The 20,649-nt window shown below is 39.8% G+C and overlaps 1 protein-coding gene and 1 long non-coding RNA gene across 2 annotated transcripts; one reads left to right on the top strand and one right to left on the bottom strand.

The window, feature by feature from the left end:
- Positions 1-955: 955 nt before the first annotated feature.
- On the top strand, positions 956-2,766 carry LOC113572790. The gene is made up of 3 exons (XR_003410156.2): positions 956-1,167; positions 1,423-1,482; positions 1,726-2,766. It is a non-coding gene; the product is annotated as an uncharacterized LOC113572790 (long non-coding RNA).
- On the bottom strand, positions 2,063-19,402 carry glud1b (glutamate dehydrogenase 1b). Its single transcript, XM_027002626.2, has 13 exons — positions 18,837-19,402; positions 15,731-15,811; positions 15,498-15,553; positions 14,083-14,146; positions 12,947-13,041; positions 9,207-9,386; positions 7,681-7,818; positions 7,375-7,512; positions 6,702-6,782; positions 6,390-6,513; positions 5,594-5,685; positions 4,179-4,241; positions 2,063-3,408 (listed from the first exon to the last, which is right to left on the bottom strand). Exons 1-13 carry the CDS (start codon positions 19,231-19,233, stop codon positions 3,289-3,291), a joined length of 1,629 nt encoding a protein of 542 aa, XP_026858427.1. The 5' UTR covers positions 19,234-19,402; the 3' UTR covers positions 2,063-3,288.
- Between the last annotated feature and the right edge of the window lie 1,247 nt (positions 19,403-20,649).

Raw genomic sequence — 20,649 nt, 5'->3', positions numbered from 1 at the left:
ACACAATTCTAAACAATTCATTTATTTAAAACTATCAATTTAATATGTACAATTTTATATAATACAATGCAAAGGTTATACACACACACACACACACACACACACACACACACACATGTACCTCTTGTAGACTAGAAGTTCAAAGTGTAAACAATCTAAGGTGTAATGAAGTGACCTCAAACTTGCGTTACCTCTTTCAGGCTCTGTAGAAGTAATGCAGGCTACTATGAGGCAGGAAATCCAAAACAGGCCACATCCCGAAATCACCTGATTTTAACCCTAGAAGGAAGAAATGATCATACCAGGCTTATCACAATATCACAAATACACTATATTTAATAATCACACATTGTAATATATGGTTCTGAATGGCATCCCCTTACCTTGACAGAACATGGGACAGCCTATCTGAAATATAGTGTAGATAAATAGAGTAAATATTTGCTATCTTTCATAGAAGATGAGATTAAGGAATATACAAAATACCATTCACTTTACAACACAGCCTACATTATAGAACCCATTTAAAATACACCTTATAAAATATATTGTCAATTTAGTATATAAAGTTACAAACTGTAAATATAAGATACTGCCATCCTTTAGTTGTAGTAGTATTGTGTTCTATAATTGCAGGTTTCTTTATTAGAATAAAAAAAAAAAACAATAGTGAGAAAGATGAGCATTACAAAACAACAATTTCATAGCACTCAAAGTATCATACGTTGAAAATGCACCAGAACACACCCAACAGGAAATACTGAAATTGTTGGTATTTTATTACAGAAGTTTAAGTTACAAGCCAGCTGTTGCATGTGTGTGTGTGTGTGTGTGTGTATATATATATATATATATATATATATATATACATACACATATATATATATATATATATATATATATATATATACATACACACACACACAAAAGCATTATGCAGTCACATTGTACAGAGTGCAAAACAAGGGTTAACAACCTTGAATGGGTGTGTTTTTTGCTGTATGCTAATGTGTGTGTGTGGAGATGACAAACTTCTATAAAGGGATGCTATTCTCTGGTTTATACACAAACACACTTTCCTCTTGTCAGGTAAGATCTAGCTCAAAAACATGGATTTTGGAAAGAAAGCCATTGGACAACAGGCTGAAAAGGCCATTGATCATGCAGGTAAGTGAGCAGATGCTTTTAACATTATGGCATGATTGATGAAGCTAGGGACTAGTTGTCTGTCTCAATACACAATTAAGATTTTTATGTCTATGTTGCTATATGCCTATAGTCTATGGAATACAATGATGAATCAATACCTCAAAACCAGTTAAAGGTTTATTGGTAAAGGATTTTCAGAAGTATGAAGCCTCTTAATGTACATAAGTATTCAGTTTGTCATTAGTTTTTAAAGATGTTTTTCTTCCCTCGAAGCTGGTGTTGTCAAAGAAAAGGTAAACACAGCAATGGGAGACCTGAACAAGCAAGGAGGAGGTAAATTTCTTTTTATTTAACACCAATGTGGTAGAATACTTAGCTACAATTTGTGCAATATTTAATATATGGCAATAATTCTGACAATAATCCTACATTAGAGAGACAGCAAAGTAATGCCTGTTCCCCTTTTAATGCATAATGAGAAGTGACATAACGATTTTTGCTTTACAGAAAAACTCGTTTAAGAAAGCCCACTAGTGGTGTTAGTCTGTCAGTGCTTTAATGAGGCTGTTCCTGCAGGTATCGGTGGGGCGTTGAGTGGTGCAAACGCCAAAGCAACAGCAACAGCAGAAAAGACGGTTGATCAAGCAGCGAACGCAGGGAAGAAATTAATGGGCTGATTCCTACACATTTCCTCCTTGCAACCCTACACGTTTCATGTACATACTAGGGTCTGTATACTGCATCTAAACAGAATGGCAAAAATTACTATATAAATCCCTCTTACTTCACATGAATAAAAAAAAAGATTATAATTGTGCAGTTGTTTGATTGACTCTAATTTGTGTGAATGTGTGTGAGTAATACGGTACTTAGCCCAATCCATGTAAAAAGCAAATAATGACAAAAAGCTTCATTGACAGACAAGGAGGCAATTGTATTTATTTTATTTTAATATAGATATTTTTTAATTCTCAGCTAAAAAGGCAATACAAATTTTCAGAATCAAAATTTCCCAATAAAGGTGTAAATGAGTTTGGTTGTATGGTTTGTTCTTACTCTCACCTATATACCTCTACCTAGGGAAGGACTTATGTGGTTTCCTTGTCTTTAATATTTAGTTCAGTATGTTCAGTAATATTTAGTTCAGTATGCGTTAACAACCAATGGGCTTAATCCCCACAAGATCTGGGTGAATGAATCATTCATTTTAAAATGGGAAAGGCAGATACACCAAGTCCCCAAAGCAAAATTTGAGCAAGACCAGTTTTGGATGGATTTCTGGGTAAAACTAATTCCTCTGAGAATAAAACTCCACCTCTTCTGTCTAAGGCATCTTTTGTGACGTCTTTCATTACTACAGCAATTAGGGTTCACAAGGTTTGGGCCAACAAAGTCTCATAAATCATAACATAATTCACCTTAAACTTGTTTTGATGGCTGACAAAGAACAAAAAAAATACTGTCGTCATAACAAGGGATGGAGTAGAACGACAGGTCCAGACAAGTAGTGAGACAGAACAGGAGTCTGGACATTTTCGTCCAGTGATTCAGCAGAAACATCTAGCTGCACTGCAGGACAGATTGAGACAAGGACAGAAACAAAGAACAAAAAAAAAACAAAAGAACAAAAAAAAAACAAAAATACTGATCGTGTCTGACTGGAGGTTGGCTCGATACAGAGCCACTCAAAATTATAGTGTGATAAAAGCAGAGTCAGTACAGAAAACAACACACATTACCTGTGTGCTACCACAGTATTTGGATAGGACCACATTAGTTAACGATGAATCAATATAAAAACTACCACAATCGTGTGATAGACTGGGACTGAATAACATTAAAACAACATGAAGTACTGCACAACAGTGTTGCCAGCTTTGTTTCCAGACTGAAAGCTACATGCTAAAACAGTGTTGCAAAATGTGGAAACTACAGCTTTAGAATGGCCAAATGGCACAGATTCTCTAAAAAACAAAACAACAAACACAACATGTTTTGGCGCTCTGTGAAGAAGTGTGACAATCTAGTGGGGAGACAATATGGTTGTCAATATGAAAAGTCGTGATGTGATTTGATTTGGGTCTAGGGGCTGCTAGGGAAAGAAAGGCTGATTTGGTGGATGGAAGGAAGAGGTGGAGCTTATGTGAAGGTTAGACCAGCTTCATTGTACACCTTGAAGACCTTCTCAATGGCATTGACATAAGCAGCTGTCCTAAGGTCCAAGCCTAGGTTGTACTTGTTGGCTGTCCGCATAATTTGCTGCAAAAAATAGAAAAAAGGATTTTTTTTTTCCCCTTTTTACTTCTTGAATTACAGATTTCATTTTAAAGCTGAAGTGGTGATGTAGTGTAAAGAATGTTCACACAGAAAGACAGATAGATGTGGAGTATTACTGAACAAAGTACAACATTAAGAGTCCCCAAAAAAAAAAAACTCAAACAAAACCAACACAGCAAGGAAGGTTTGCTCTTTATTATAAACCACACTACCTTGAATACTCAGCCCCTGCCTAAGGCTAAGGGAGAGGTGTCAGCACTATTGACTATTGTTAACCTGAGCTCAATAACACTTGGCTGCATATTTACATCTATATTATTAACCGTCATCAACTTTTTATTAGCTCTGTAACAGCTACTATTATTATTGTAGCGAACTATATAAGAAATTTGTCACCAGTAGTGATCATATCTAGTAATGGTTTGTAGTTTGTATAGTTTTGTCAACTTCCGCATCACCTTGTGATCGTTGGGATGGTCTGTATTCGGCAAGCAAATTATCAACACCCCTTAGCAACCGCATGCAAGCTTAGTTGTTAGTCAAAACAACTTCAATTTTCTGAATGTGTTTTATTTGGCTTTGTTATACAACCGATATTATCTTTACTTTATTGGAGAAAGGTCTGTGTAAAACCCATAATTAATTACTTTATTGATCAGATCCATTAGTCAGGCCCTAGTTGTTATTTAAAAGGTTCTTTCACAAAGGATCAGTTTTATACAGGGATGAAGCTCTTTGACAGAATAACTTACCCTTGCTGACCTCTCCATTGTGTAGGCAAGACCAGAGTGCACAATGTCCTTCTCAGAGGCACCCTACATGTCACAAAAACACCACATTAGACCAGCGCTCATCAATCAAATCAATAACTCATTCTGATTCCCCCACCAACAAGTAAATAAAATGAAAGAAAATACCCATAAAAATCATTGACTGCTGCAAGGTTAAGCTGAAAGGTTTAGGACTGAGGTGATCAGTTCTGACCCGTATACATGTGTGGTAGTAACCAAAAACAAGCTTTGGACACCAATATCTTGTAAACCATTGAGCATAGTTATATAGCAATTTATGCACAAGATAAGCCATTTATACTTATTTTAAAGCATCATTACCAATTGATATTATCTAACAACCACCAGAGTTTACTTGCTTCAAGCATTCATTTGTTCGCAATTGTAATGTCTGGGAGTGGTATGCCAGTATTTTGTTTTGTTATGAAGGCTGTTAGCTGTAGGCTCTCTCACTGGGCCTTTTATGATTAAAAAAAAAAACAAAACCTGTAATGCTGGATTAGAATACCACATTCACCTACAAAAGGACAAAATTATTCTGCCAGTGCAGTTAGATAATTTCACCAGATACTCCTTCTTAATTTAAGTTAAAATATCAAAACTCTTATATGCAAAGTGTTACCCATAGGACATGTCTCTCAATGAGAATTATTATATATACTGCCTATATTCAAGTCATCACTTTCCAAGATGGGTTTTTTTGTGCAGTGTAGCCATAAAAGTGTCCTTTTATGTGGGGAATTTAGTCAAAACATTTTAAAACAAAATGTTTGCTGGTGTCATTTTTTACAAATACTGATTTCCATTTAACTTCAGCAGACAATTTATGGCAACACAAAATGTTGTGAAAACAATAATGGAACCATGCCCCACCTACAACAAAGCAAAGCAAAACAAAACAAAACAAAAAAAACCCAACTGACAACAGGGAAAGGAGGTAGTGACAGCGAGGATCAGCTGGCCTGGACTAACTGGCCTGGAGTGGTCTTCTGGCTAAATAAGCAGTCTAACTGCTTAATGTTATGCTGTTGTTTGGATTTTCTTAACTGTGATGTGCTGAGATATGAATTTGACACCTTTAACAATAACCTGTGGAAAAGTCATGGAAACCAAACAAAACGGTCCATAGCTTGTGACATACATGAAAGTCTTGATGGAGTCAAAACAATGAAGCTTCTAATCACCCAGACCTACACACCATTTATACACATTTTACTGTGTGATGTGAGATATGTGAAATTCTATGCTATCTCCATCTTAAAATGCAAGATTAAATATAACAACAATGTGAGTTCATTGACTGATAGGCTTTATGGGGGTTATAATAACGTTCCCCTTCTGTCTTTGAGACATGCTCACTCAGAAGCGATACTCACTGCCACTCTGGCCTGGAACTCTGCAGTGGGGACTACAGGGATGGGGCCACCCTGCTTACCAAACTTCCGCTCAAGACTCTCCTGCACAGACACTGGAAGACAGAAATACAACAAATTAGAAAAGTGATCAGTGGCAAGATGTTTTTATGCCACCAATTTTTTACCACTCAAAAGGCTTCAATTTCCATTCATTCAAATATATACAAATTATACAAACAGCAATGGGCCATTGTGGTCTGATTAAATTTCCAACCAATTCAAAAGTTAGTTTTCTGAATAACACAAGGTGAAATATACTTGTACAATTGCATTTCTCACTGTATCAGCTTGTATGTTTGACAGATCAACCTTTACAAGTAAAATCACTAGGCTAGAGGAAAATATGCCATGAAAATTGCTATGCCTGAAATGTCTATTTGTATGGAGTGTTACTGTCTTTCTCCTCTCCACTATTGTATGACTGTAAATTTCTTTGACTACACTGGCCACAAAGCCCCAGTAAGCCACTTTATGTAATGTCCAGAAGGTGATATGGGGACAGCAGAGAGAAAAAGAGAGCAAGGGAAAATATGGCTGAGAAGAATTCACTGCATGTGCCAGTGTCAAAGGAGACACTGCAATGCTTTTGAGCTTTTGAAGACTCACACTGAGTATTTAGGTGCTGGGCTCCATGTAGTTGCTTCTAACTTTGAGTGTTGTAACACTACCGCCTAGTTCAGATGTGGCATGGTATCTTGCAGTGCAATAAGCGATGAGTGTGTGTAAAGCGATGAGTGTGTTTAGTTTGCAGACTTACTCAGCAGGTGGTAGTTGGAATCTCTTTCATATTTGAAAGTCAGGCGGCCATAACTGACATGGTTCAGGTTCTTTAGCCACTCAAAGTAGGAAACAGTGACACCACCAGCATTCAGGTACATGTCCTGCAGTGGGAGGGGCAGTGAACTCATTAGGTGTGATTGTGTCAGCATCTCGTCCCCTCTACAGGCTAGACCAGTGCCACAAGTTCACAAACAGCTGTAAACAGTGAACTCACTGCTCTTGCAGCTCTTCCCCACTGTGGAAGTCATGACAGTAAATTCTCACATGTCCTAGGCTGTTTGTGCCTTACCGGAATGACCATGATGTTCCTCTCCAGGAAGATCCTGTCAGCATCAGGTGTGGTGGGGCCATTGGCACCCTCAGCAATGATCTACATCACAAAGTAAAGGTTGTGTGTTAAACCAAACACATAGAACATTATTATAGACTGCATTAGCCACAGAATAGCTACACTGTATGGATTCTGAGGGTTTTATACTGAAGTTAAGAGTACAATAATAAAGCTTATATCTTTGCAGAACTTTGAGAATCTATTACTGGCATTTTGCAGTGGTGAAGCAGTTAAGTATAGCAAGTTTCTACTGATGCCCTGGTTGTTGTCTTAAGTTGCTGGATGTCAACAGGATTAACATTACCACAGAAAGAGCTCATTTAGATGAACAGTTTATCTTACTGAAGCCTGCATTCTGTGTGTAGATCAGACAGTATATCTCTCATGACAGGAATGGCCCTAGATAATGTCCATCAGGCTATGGCTTCCATGTTAAGTGCAACACCTCAGTACTTGAGCACACAGTCTACTTCTTTTTTACAAAATGCTTCCATACGACGGAGGCCTAAGGAGGAGTGGTACTTTCAGATACGAGAATGCTTTAACTGTGGGATCTTAATTGTCCCAAGGCACCACTTTAAGCAGGAGTTATGTAAACAGTAGCAGCACTGGTGGGGAAGGAGGGCCTGACCTTGGCTTTGATGTTGTGTGCGTTGTTCCTGGTCAGCTGCTTCTCTCCAGCGGCAGGAATGAGGATGTCGCACTGAGCCTCAAGAATGTTATCCTCATAAGGCTGTGCATCTGGGAAGCCCACGATGGTGCCGTGTTGCTGTAAGGATGGGAGGGAAACATCTGCTTGTGAAATGCTCAGCACAGTTCTTGAGCCTTCACACCAAATCAGCCTAGGAGTCTTTCCAGGAGAGTTTTGTATACTTTAATTTTAGAGCCATGAAGGGCCCAAGGGAGATGAAACCAAATTGATTTCCTCTGTGCTCACCAGTTTGTAGTCCTCCAGCTCCTTGGGATCTATGCCATTGGGGTTCCAGATGCTTCCATCAATCTCAGCAATACCCACACACTTGGCACCGTAACGGTGGAGGTAACGCATGGAGTGCAAACCCACATTTCCAAAGCCCTGACAAAGAAAAACAATGTGTTTGATAATGCTTGGGAAAAAAAATACGCCTGAAATTATAGCAAAAGCAGGTTAGTATGCTACCAAATACAGACTAACCTGTTTTTGCTGCAGGTTAAAAGGCCAAATTGTTATGTAGCAACAAAAGCAAACAAGTTGCTATTTACTCCAATGGTTTTCTCATAAAATGAGCTCTGGTGCCCCCATGTGGCCTAAAATTCTAACCTACTAATCATGCTACACTTAGCCATATACAGTACACATTCCATAAACTTTTTTTTTTTTTTACGCAAAAGGTCTTTTGTATACCGTCTAATTTTGTTCTAATCTTGCTTGAATGTTTTTTGTGCCAAGCCCGACATCTATGCTACATTTAGAAATTTCCTAGGAGCATAACAGTGGAACATTCACCTTCAAGTTGACTCATGCAAACTGTGCCTTTCCATGCACTTTCCATGCCCTATTCTACATTCAGAACAGAAGCCAGTGACGGTCCCCTGTGCCCTCCAGTACATGCAGTAAATTTCCAATAACAATTTCAGCAGCCCCTAATCCAGATCAGTCACTGTGGAGGAGGAGTGCATAACGGACTGACAGGAATAGAACTGCAATTAAGAACCAACAACACAGGAGAAGGAAAAAACCCTGTGTGCACTCTTCTGTGGCCTGGGTTCTTAATATTCAGCCATGCAGCAGCTGTAGGTTGGCTCTCTAAAATGAGAAGAGAGCACGGAGTGTGTGGAGGGGCAGTGGCATGGAGAGAGGAAGCACAGTATTGGAACACACTTTCCAAAGGGAACTAAGAATTCTGCTGCATGTTGACTTTTAACTCCCATTTCCTTTTTGAAGCCACTAAATTTTGGCCTACATTGTGAAGTGGGATTTCTTACCTCAGCATTACCAACAAATTATGTTTTCCATAGTGAAGATGAACTCAGTTCCCTCAACAACAAAATACTGCATTAAGAACAGAACAGGTTGTTTCCTTTTATGATTTCATGCAGCGGATGAAAAAGCTACCTTGGATTTTGGAATCCTCAACTCTTCTCTATATGCATTTCCAAACCAAATGTTATCACGATGATTTAAAGAACTTAATCTGATAAAAGACATCAAAGTTGTAATTTTTCCATAGGTTCCTATAGTTAGAGGTATAATCTTGACAAATAGGTAGCCAGACTGCACTAAACAACGATGACAGTTCATTATAGTCACGTACATAATGCTGAGGTATAACTGCTTTTCTATTGATGGCACATGTCCAACCTTAAGTAAACGTGACATGCTTTTAACTAGCAGTCCTCAGGGGAAGACGTCCATACAGCACTGTGAGGCTGTCTGTCTTACATCTGCATTCCCATGTGTCTATGTGCTTCTGCCCACTCTACCTGGATGATGAAGGTCTTGTCAGTGAAGCCAGGTGTGAGGCCCAGCTTGCTCATGTAGGATGCCTCGTTGATGAAATTCTCGATGCCGTGGAAGACCCCGCGGCCCGTGGCAGACACTCTGCCATGGATGCCACCCTGGCTGATTGGCTTCCCGGTCACACAGGCATGAGCGTTGATGTCCTATGCAAAAACAAAAGCGACATACATGCATGAATGCACACGCATGTACACGCAGGCACGCACACATGGACACACAACACAGCAGCCAGATTAGTGTCTTTGTCTTGAACTTACAGCTTTGATATGCCATAAACTTTAATTGAAATGTACTGTTGTACCGATGTGTGTTCCACAGATCATATCACAACTGAAGTTCATACTAACAACTGAAGAGTTAAAATGTCATCATGAAGGCATGGAACCACAGAACCATTAAATCATGCACATAACACCAAGATACACTGCCTGGCCAAAAGAAAAGGTCACCACCTGGATTTAACTAAGCAAACAGGTAAGAGCCTCCCATTTTCAGCTGTTTCAGCTAGCAACAAGTGATTTAACCCTAACTGATGCAGTTAGTAGCTTCTCATTTGTTAAACAACCATGTCGAAAGACACATCCTGTGGTCCTGGAAAAGATGTTAACCTGTTTCAGAAGGGTCAAATTATTGACATACATCAAGCAGAGAAAACATCTAAGGCGATTGCTGAAACTACTAAAATCGGGTTAAGAACTGTCCAACACATTATTAAAAAGTGAAAGGACAGTGGGGAAACAACATCTTTGAGGAAGGAATGTGGTCGCAAAAAAATCTTGAATGATCGTGATCGGTGATCACTTAAACGTGTGGTGAAATCAAATCGTGTAAAAACAACAGTAGAACTCAGAGATATGTTTAATAGTGAAAGGCCATTTCCACACACACAATGTGAAGGGAACTCAAGGGATTGGGACTAAACAGCTGTGTAGCCTTAAGAAAACCACTTGTCAGTGAGGCTAACCGGCAAAAACGGCTTCAGTTTGCTAGGGAGCATAAAGATTGGACTCTGGAGCAATGGAAGAAGGTCATGTGGTCTGTTGAGTCCAGATTTACGCTGTTCCAGAGTGATGGGCGCATCAGGGTAAGAAGAGAGGCGGCTGAAGTGATGCACCCATTATGCCTAGTGCCTACCGTACAAGCCTGTGTGGGCAGTGCTTTGATCTGGGGTTGATGCAGTTGGTCAGGTCTAGGTTCAGCAACGTAATTGTCCAAAGAATGAGGTCAGCTGACTACCTGAATATACTGAATGACCAGGTTATTCCATCAATGGATTTTTTTCCCTGATGGCATGGGCATATTTCAAGATGAGAATGCCAAATTGTGAAAGGGTGGTTCAGGGAGCATGAGACATTTTCTCACACAGATTGGCCACCACAGAGTCCAGACCTGAACCCCTTTGAGAATCTTTGGGATATGCTGAAGAAGACTTTGCGCAGTGGTCCAAATCTCCCTTCATCAATACAAGATCTTGGGGAAAAATGTATGCAACTCTGGACAGAAATAAATGTTGTGACATTGCAGAAGCTTGTGGAAATGATGCCACAGCGACTGCGTGCCATAATCAAAGCTAAAGGCGATCAAACAAAATATTGGAGTGTGACACTTTTTTTTGGCCAGGAAGTGTATATTATAGTTTGGTGACGCGGACCACAACAACCAGAAGTCTCGGCACGCAGGACAGGGTGGAGTGAAGTTGACTGAAGGAATGGGGGAGTGTTTACTGTGAACACAGCTATTCCAAGCAGGTTTAAGAGTATGTGGTATGGGTACCAACAGGAAGGGGAGGGCAGAGGATGTGTACTCACAATAGACTCACTGCTGCTCAGTCACCAGAGAGGACATGGGGTCAGCAGGGCAAGGAAAGGCCCACAGCCTTTCCATCACTAACTCAGACCCTATATACTCCAGCTAAACGTATGCCAACTTTATCCCTGTGGACATCTATGAGAGTAGACAAACCTGTCGGGACAATATGCTGGGGCAATTTACATAGCTGTACACAAAAGTTAATATTGGTTCAAAGAAAAAATTTAAATATCCAAGTTTTACAATTGCTTAATTTAGGCGTTTCTATAAACACATTTGTTTGCTTGCTTGTTCTTTCTTTTGTATGTTCATGCCCTTCTTCAGTACACAGGCTATACACATGCTGTATTAGGGAAAAGGGTCTAATGTCCTCAAGTGAGATCTGCATAAACTTCAACCCACTCATGGAATTATCAATCATTTACTGTTCACCAGAAGAACACCATACGAATTCACCAGCCTTTCCAATGAAGGGACAAAGGCACCTACTCTCAACTCAAGCAGAAAATCAATGCCATTAGCCATCTATGGGCCTATCTCTTGAAAGTCACTCACTTAAATGCAGGCAAGAATAACCTGGACACCACTGCAACCAAGACAGACAATCCAGTGGCTAAAATATAGACTCTGGGCAAATGGAAACCTTTAAGAGGAGAGATTTAAAAAAAAAAAAAAAAAAAAAAAAAAAAAAAAAAAAAAAAGATAGTGCACTTTTTACTCATAGCATAAGCCTGAGAATGAATCTCCTTTATTAATGTTGAATACATGCATCTGAACACAACCATATTGCAGGTTTATCCTTTTGAAGTACATTTTTGGACACTTAAAAATGTATAAATATACAGTAACGAGTGTTAATGCACCGAAACGGGTCAGTGATGAGCAGCAGGTTATGTAAAGTGCTGTTTGCTTATGCTGGGGAAATTGTCCTCAGTCACTGAACCAGGGGGAAGGGAAATAATGGCAGCTTGTTCTCGTCTCGCCTCACACTGGGATGTGTCAAAAAGGAGGGAAGGTCAAAAAAAAAAAAAGTTCCCTCAGGTTGCCACAGCAACAGGACTGGCCGTGCACACACTTTCAGCTCCCTAGGAAACCAGTAACCCTGAAAACAAATACTTCTACAAAGAAGAAACCAAGGAAGCAGGAGGAAACTTTTAATTACTAAAACAATGATGTCTATACCAATGTCAGTGAAATAATATAGCTTCTACAGGAAATGAAAATGATTGAATAAAAGATACTTTCTCTGCTTCTTCTGACACTCTGGGCCAGTGCACCATGTTCAAAAGGAGATGTGTGTGATTTGAACAGTGCCTAAAATTAAGCTCACAGATGGGACAGTTCTAGCCCTCACAGCCCAGAAGTTGGTCCAAGCCCTAACAGACCAGAGGTGAGTACATGCCTCTTTAATCCATGCCAACTGCTTTTGCCTATAACATAAAACATTAAAAACACTTTAAAAAATAAATAAAAAATACTGTGTGAAAACTTATTTTGACAAACACAGTTCAATCTATGTTTATTCTGTAAACTTTTAGACTGTATCTGCTAAGACAAATAATTACAGAGGCTTTGTGAGATACAGTGTTATCAGGGAAAAGCAAATACCAGCTTTAGCCGATCATGCTACACCAAGATATAAGAGGTTTTCCCCTTACTCACCAACGTTGATCAAAATGACTTTTCTCTGCTGACAATGACTGCAAAGCTTGAAATACCCTTAACAAAAAAGCTGTTTTATCAACTTTTATCCATTTAACCATTTTTAAAATAGTGGCAAGTGTGTAAAAGCCAAAATTTGAGATTGGAGCAATGTAACAGCAACTTTAACGGAGATATAGAGAGAGCTGTAGGTGTGTCTACTGCATAGACATACTGATGCTCAGCTACTTACAGTATGGGCAATAGTGTTAGCATAAGTGTCAGCAATCCAGGACATCTCCCTCTCACCAGTGCTCATGTCTGGGGCAGGCACGTCAATACCAGGGCCTAGAGGTAGAGAGAGAGACAGAGAGGAAAGGTAGAGCATGGAAAGTGAAAGAGACTATTACAACCTGCCAGTCCAATGAAAGTAGCATAGGGGCCCTGAGTTATGAATGTGGATTCTGGTCATGGGAACAGGCAGCAGCTTCTTCAATTACAATGAGCATGCCTTTTGCAGGCTAGTATGACATATTAAAAGGGATTCTTTAATGAAAACATTTGTCCAACACACACCTACACTCTTACCCGTGAGCTGTTTGTGTTGGCTAAGAAACACAGAATATATTTTACACACACACACACACACACACACACACACACACACACACACACACACACACACACACACACACACACACACACACACACACACACACACACACACACACACACACACACACCAGTAGAAATACAATCTGTAGTACACAATGTCTCTTAGACTGTGAGCAATCCACCATGTTCTGCACTCTCTCCAGTCATTTTAGGCAGGCTTGAATTGCTTCTTTAGGAGAGTTTGTCTCAGTGCCCATGGCAACACTGAGAGAAGAGGGCCCCTGTCCCCAGTGCGCCTCCCCACCTTGGCTGGGCAAAACTGCGTGGCATCCAGAGACAGCCACGTGTGCAGCTTAACACTCTGCATGCTTTTCCAAAAACAGCTCAGCGGGGGCTAGGCCAGGCTAGACAGAGAAACCCTTCCGGTTTACTAGAACAGAGGGGACGTTAAAGGATCCTGTGGGGATATCTTAAATGTTTTTCTCTAGTCCTTCTCTAGTGACATATTGATGGAACACTGCTACGTGATGGTGTACCTCATTAGCAGAAGTTTTGGGCAATAGCACCTTGGCTATTTGTCTGTCTTATGTGGGTTCAATGCTGCTACACAATCATGCTCAGCAGACTGTGCTGGATGTTTGACAGATGGTCTCACTTAACATACTTGTTTGCTTAGTAGCAATTGGATGCATTTGGGATGTCAAAGACAATTTGACACCGAGACTTCTGCAAAGAAATTTTTATATATAAAATGTTTAAGGAGTGTCAACTCACCAATGAAGCCCTTTTTGGCAAGCTCAATGGTGAATCTTCTTGTGATTTTCTCCAACTCATTGTCCTATGCAACATCACAAAAAACAAATCAAAACTGCATCAGATCAGCTTTGCATTTCCCCTTCTCTTTCCTACAGAATAAAAAGTGAGCGATTGACCGTTGCCTTCTGTCACTCCTCATCACCTGTGTGTGCGCGCTAGTCAAACAATCCAGACTACAACTGATGAAGGGCACAGATGCATGTCCTGCACCTTCACAAAAGAAAGTTAATCAAAACTAAACCGCTGCTTACCAAAAGTGCACACTTCTTATAATGAGTATATAATGAGTATACAGAGTTCTGACAATTGACAAACATTCCACTCATACTCTAAATAATCAGCACAAAACATTTCTTTCCATATAGCAAAATCTAATGTTAGACAGCATACTGCCTGGGTAGATCAAGCCAGAATGCAAAAAAAAAGACCTTTATGCAGTTCACGTCCATAGTATCTCATATTGAGTAAAATTTAGACTGAACAACCAATCAGAAACTCACTGCAGACTCGTGGATTCAATATGCACAATCGGCCAAAACAGCACTGATCAGTACAGAATAGAGCCAAAGGTATCGAACATACTGCACTGAGTACAGGTGAGAGTCAGTCACCAATGGCATCCAATGGCCTGATGCCATTTGCCAGTCGGGTCAGTTTGTCTCTAGGCTAAGATCATAAAACAAATGTTTGCAATCAAGAGCTGATAACTAGCAAACTATTAAAATGCTGACTAACATGTAAACCATATGTAATCGACAAGGCAAGACAGCAACAACTACCCATGAAACTCCAGTCATGTATAAAAAAAGGAAATCCATAACTTAGATCAGCACTTTCACTCTAAAAGGAACGAAGACTAGCAGGATGCAAATTCTGCTACAACACTGTTTTTCGAAAGTTAGTCATGGGACACAAACCCGCTGTGCTCTGATTCAGAAAGAAGATCAGATTATACAACATGGATGATGGATCCAACAAAGAAGGGAGATGCTCATCTATGCAGTCTGACTCTATAGTGCTACATGCAAGCCACCAATTATGTGCAACCACATAAGAGCATTTTATTGTGTTGGGCAATAATACTGATTAGGGAACAGAGTATGAAAAAGGATTCAGAATATGAATGCCCACAATCTAGAGGCAATTTCCAGAATTTACAGCCATTTACAAGCCTCTCTTTCCCTACTTGGAACAATTAAATAATAAAAGAACTATTTCAGGATCAGGAGAGACAGAAATTATGTGAATGCACTGTGTTCAAAGAGGCTTTCACTCCTCATGTGCAAACACCAACGCAAAACACTCCCATGTTCTGTGACCAACACAAGCTACATGCTCTGGGGCACATTCTTTTTGAAAAGTTTAGTACTTACAGAGTAATTTCTGGGGTTGATTTTGACTCCAGCTTTAGCACCCCCAAAAGGAACATCTGCAGATCAATGTAGAGAAGTATTTCAGCAGTGTAAACACCTGACAGGCAGTATTGTAGTATCAGAGTGTGAGTATGATCTTAAGCACAGTGCATGCAGAATTGAGAAAAACATGATGTAGGCCTATATAAAGAGTGCAGTGTGACTGGTTGTCATGTTCACGCACAGCAGCTTACCCACAACAGCACATTTATAAGTCATTAGTGACGCCAAGGCTTTGACTTCATCCACAGACACATCCATACTGTATCGGATACCTGCAAAACAGACAATGAAGGAAGTCAACATGACTTCAAAATGACAGTTATTGCATCAAGAATTACTGTGTAGTCAATACTCCACATTTAATCCTAAACCAAGAAAGAAGATTAATACTCGTAGCTGGGCCTTCATTCTGTTTGCTACTGCCATCTGTTGCTATTCCATTAATAATAGGACCAATTACCAATTCAGTTTTTATAATTAATTACTTTCTCAATTTTAAAAAATGGCTTATGAAGCAGTGGTTTATAAAGCAGTCTACTATACTCTAGATAATCAGCACAACAGAATTACTTTCCATGTAGTAAAATATGTTATCCTAGCACAGGCTAGAGTGCATCACCATTCTATCCTATTCTTCAAAGTCACTGTGGTCTCAGAGCTGCAGCTGAAAAACTGAAACAATGTTCAAACTAAAAACATTTGAAAAATGTACAAAATGAGAACATAAACAAACTGTAAATACAGCCACTGTACTCATGGCTTAGGCCAAGGCAAGGAGAATATCTGGCTGGTAAAACTGTTAAAGCTGGCACTCTGTAAAAGCAGACCTCAGACATGACAGAGAGAAGGGTGACCACCAATGTAATTTATGGTGTACTGTACCTAGACCTGTGTACTGCAAAGCATGAAAGGTTTTCTGACACAGCACATTACTACTATGAGTCAATTAGCCTCAGCTGCAAATCAACAAATAATGTGAACATCAAGCTTATAAAGCAATAGAGCCAAGAAGAGGCAAATCAAGCAAATCTCCTGAATGAGCTGAAAGAGCCCTGTGCATACTGTGTGTGTGTGTGTGTGTGTGTGTGTGTTGGCCTGAAGCAGCAGCACTCCTCATGCTTTAGCACTGATTTTCCTTTCCTATAATGCATCAATGTAGCAGCATCACTGTCTATCACAGCAGAGCCAGTGAACAAGGCATGGCATTCGATAATGCCTTCATTAGTAAACATAGCTCATACAGACAGACAAGCATTCCTTTCTCTCATTCTCCTACATGGATGCTAAGCATATATAGAGACTCTGCCTTCTGGGCATTTTCTGTAACATTCTAAATGTATTCTAATCTTAGTCATGCCTTAAACACTGTGGTCCAACACTGCCACAAAACACAATTTGGTTTAATTAAAGATCCAACATTGACATGGAAATCCAGAATAAATGATAAGTCATGAAACAGCTCACTGACACTGATTTTCTGGGCAAGTTAGAATGGTTTACATTAGAGAACCCAGATTCTACAAACAGACACAGAGAGGGGAAATGGAAATAGTCAATGAAGAGGCTGCAAATGACAAAAACCAGGGGGAGGGGGCATGAATCAGCACAGAGCTCTTCTGTTTCTCTTCCATGAGGAGTCATGGATAAGTGAGACACAGCAGAGGCCTGGACAATATCTTCTCTTGACTAGCACTACAATCCTTAATTACATTATTTGTGCCATTTATAGGCAAAGGGTTCTTACTGCATTTCTTTTTTGTTTATATTTGTTATTCTTGCTTGACCAGACAAAATTCTGCCACTCATGCATGAACTGAAAGAGAATAAAGTGAACTGACTGAACAACCTTTTGATCTGATGCATTAGTATTACAGACAGTTTAATTGCTGCCCTTTCATTTTGTAATTTGTTTTCAACTTAGTCTATCATCTTAGACGCACAGCAGGTTTTTCTAGTTATACGCACTACACTGTAATATCTCTGCCAACAATCTAAATGAAAGGAATAGACTATGTAATTTACTAAATTTCAATGTATAATTTACTTTTACATTTACTTGTGATAGGAAACCAATGATGCTGTTGTTGTATAGGTGTATATAAAATAAAAGATATAGTTTTATCACCAAGCAAATTACCCTTGTAAGCCAGATGGCTCTGAACACTTTCTAATGCAGTATTCCTGTCATGCAGCTGATTTAACAGGAGCGCCTGTAGTGCAATGAATAGTCTACACCCTTCCCCCAACTGCAACCCACCCTCAGAAAACCACTCCTTGGATTGGCTAGGTCGCCACACAAACCAATAACTTGCACACAATCCATTGCCAGATCTCTTTCCACACTTCATATGCCTTTACTATATAATCTAACCAATGTTCATTAACACCTGCAGCATGTTTATTCCACATTTCCACAACCCAGTGAGTATGCTACAAATCTCTCGCTTCAGTAGCTTAGTCATTAACAGGGAGTGATAAAGGTACTGCACTAGATCTGCTTTTATTGTGTAGTAGACATCTGTATGTGCTGTGAAGCCCATTGATCTATTATTGATTTGATTTATATTTAATACATTTCCCCTTCAAGAAAAAAAAATTACAAATAGAAATGGTTTGCAGATAGATCCACTTTCATTATATTTTATACAGAAAAGACATTACTCAAGTAAACTGCACGTTGTAGCCCCTCCTTGCCATAAAGACAAACTAGCGTTATGAAGGGCCAAAACGGAGACAATCTAAAATGACAGTAAATTCAGTATTAGCTAGCTAACCTAGCTACTATATTGAAAGGGATTAGACTACGAGTATACAGAAAGTTGTTAATCAGCTGTTAAGAAAATTCAGAGCAATTAAAAGCAACATTTTTAAGTCTAACTCTTGCCTAAAAAGTACATGTATTCTTTTAAGTATGGCTAACAGCTAACCTAGCGTTAGCTATGCAACCAAAATATTCTAGCATGACGTTATCATGTCACCTTAATTAAAAAATACACATCACATACATACATAAACACTATTTATTTAAATCTCTTATTCTTAAAATATCAGAATGTTAACTAATAAAGTGACAGCCATACGTTAATGGTATAAAAACAGCTAGCTATGCTAACTAGCTAACCCAGCTAGCTGCTGTTAGGGGACAGCGGTTGGCAGGAGCCATCGGCGCGCGAGTTCTCTTCCTTCTCTAGCTAGCAGTGCTAACCAGTGTGCTAGCAGGCTGGCACCTGTTTGTGATCGTTTCCCAAGCGCGCTGTAGCAAAAGCTTTGGGCAAAGGAGATATAACGGTTTCTTACCCCCTTTACAAGGAGTTCTGTGTTGACTGTGCTGTGCCCGGTAGCCTTCAATTACCTCCCATTCTCCGTTGTCTCGCTTAATGGGAAAAGATACACTCAGTACATGGTTGCAAGGCTTGATGATCCTGAGAATTCCCCGCACCCGGTGTCTCTTCTGCTCTGGCGTTTCCCTTGTCTTCAGATCTTCAACCAGCTTGTTCTCCACTATTGCGGCACCACGGTCAAAGAAGCCCTCCACCATTCTGAAGAAATTGGGATCATCATCTTTATCCGTCGCATCGCTGTAATGACGAACCCTCATTAAAGATGAGGAAGCCGGCAGTGCAGACTCGACACATCCTGAAGCCAGAGCACTACCCGCTCCACGAGTGAGAAGCTCTCCGAGATACCTGTACATTTTCGACAGGGAAAATTGGTTTTCTCTGTGATGGAAGAAAAGCGATGACACGAGTGCCAGTGATGTGCGCACGGAAAACGAAAGAAGGGACAAACGAACGAGACCGCGCAACCTCAGTACGCCTCTTTCAGCACCAGAGTGACAGCTCTCGTGCCGTCCCCTTCGCTTTAAAGGGCAGCGCGCTACGTTGTAAGTTGAACTAGCACGCGCAGCACGCAGCAGGAAGATCGCCAAAGGGGCAAGTCTCTGCGAGGGGGCGGATCTGGCGCAGAGATTTGAATAAACGTACGCTTGTAAATTAAAAAAAGGAAGCATTATAGTATAAATATAGAATAAACTGAGAATTCAGTGTGCTTTTATGAAATATAGTTTGAGTTGCGCTTTAGTTTAATTTGAAATATTATAACTTGTTGGTTACATACGTTAGGATATTTGTTTTGTTCCATGTTTTAGCAAGCTAGCTAGCGTTAGCTAGGTTAGGTAAATTTGCAAGACAGTATTACATTTCTTAGGATTTCACTCGCAATCTCTCATTCACTGGTCCTAGCATTTCTGCTACATGGATCGCAACCTAATGTCTGTGACAAGTGGAGACTTGTTTTTGTATAATTTTATTGATTCTGCCATCCAATGCAACGTTTAATTTCCCTCTTTCGGTGTGGTCACAATTATCCTGGCTCAGGCCATATCATGCGCATTGTTGGTAGGACCAAGTTTTCAATCTTGTTTTGAGAGGCTTAGGTACATCAAGGTAAAACTTATTTACAGTTGCACATGTGCAGATAAGAGCACCAGCTTTTCTTGAGCAGGAATTCTGCATTCCACGTCTTTCACATTCTGATGTCACAGTCCCCTTCAGGTCAAAGTGTTGCGTGGCTGAGGAGCTATGCTGATCAAAGCATCCAATTTCTATTAGTTATTCAATGTTAATGATTTAATCCATCCAGTTTGTTAGACAAGACCTTTACCCACTACTTATCTGTCAAATCCAGCCTAACCATATGGCTCTTCTAACCTAAAAAACACAAAAGGCATACACCCTGTAAGATAATACCTAATGAACTATAACTGATCAGAGTAATTTATAATTGACAGTTGTCTGGGTGAAACTCTAAGAATAATTGTATTTTGCCATGCTGACCACGGATTTTTGCACTGACCCAACGTTGTCCCATGGACTCTGCACAGGAGATAAGATAAGCATGTAACCTTGGAGAATCACAGACCCAAAGACATCATCATGCGTTGGTTTCACACACAGAACAGAATAACAGCAATACCAAGTCAACATCAGCAATTTGACCTGTAAAGACTGGTTCTGGTTCTGCATTGCTAGTACTCCCACTAACAGGAGGTTTTATTTCATTTTCTCTGTCACATTTTTAACATTGAAAGTTATGGATGATCAGCCGTAAA

This window comes from Electrophorus electricus, chromosome 14 (assembly GCF_013358815.1).
Source record: "Electrophorus electricus isolate fEleEle1 chromosome 14, fEleEle1.pri, whole genome shotgun sequence".
Taxonomy (NCBI): Eukaryota; Metazoa; Chordata; class Actinopteri; order Gymnotiformes; family Gymnotidae; genus Electrophorus; species Electrophorus electricus.
Note: the sequence above shows the minus strand (reverse complement) of the source record. Positions and strands in the feature narration are given on the sequence as shown.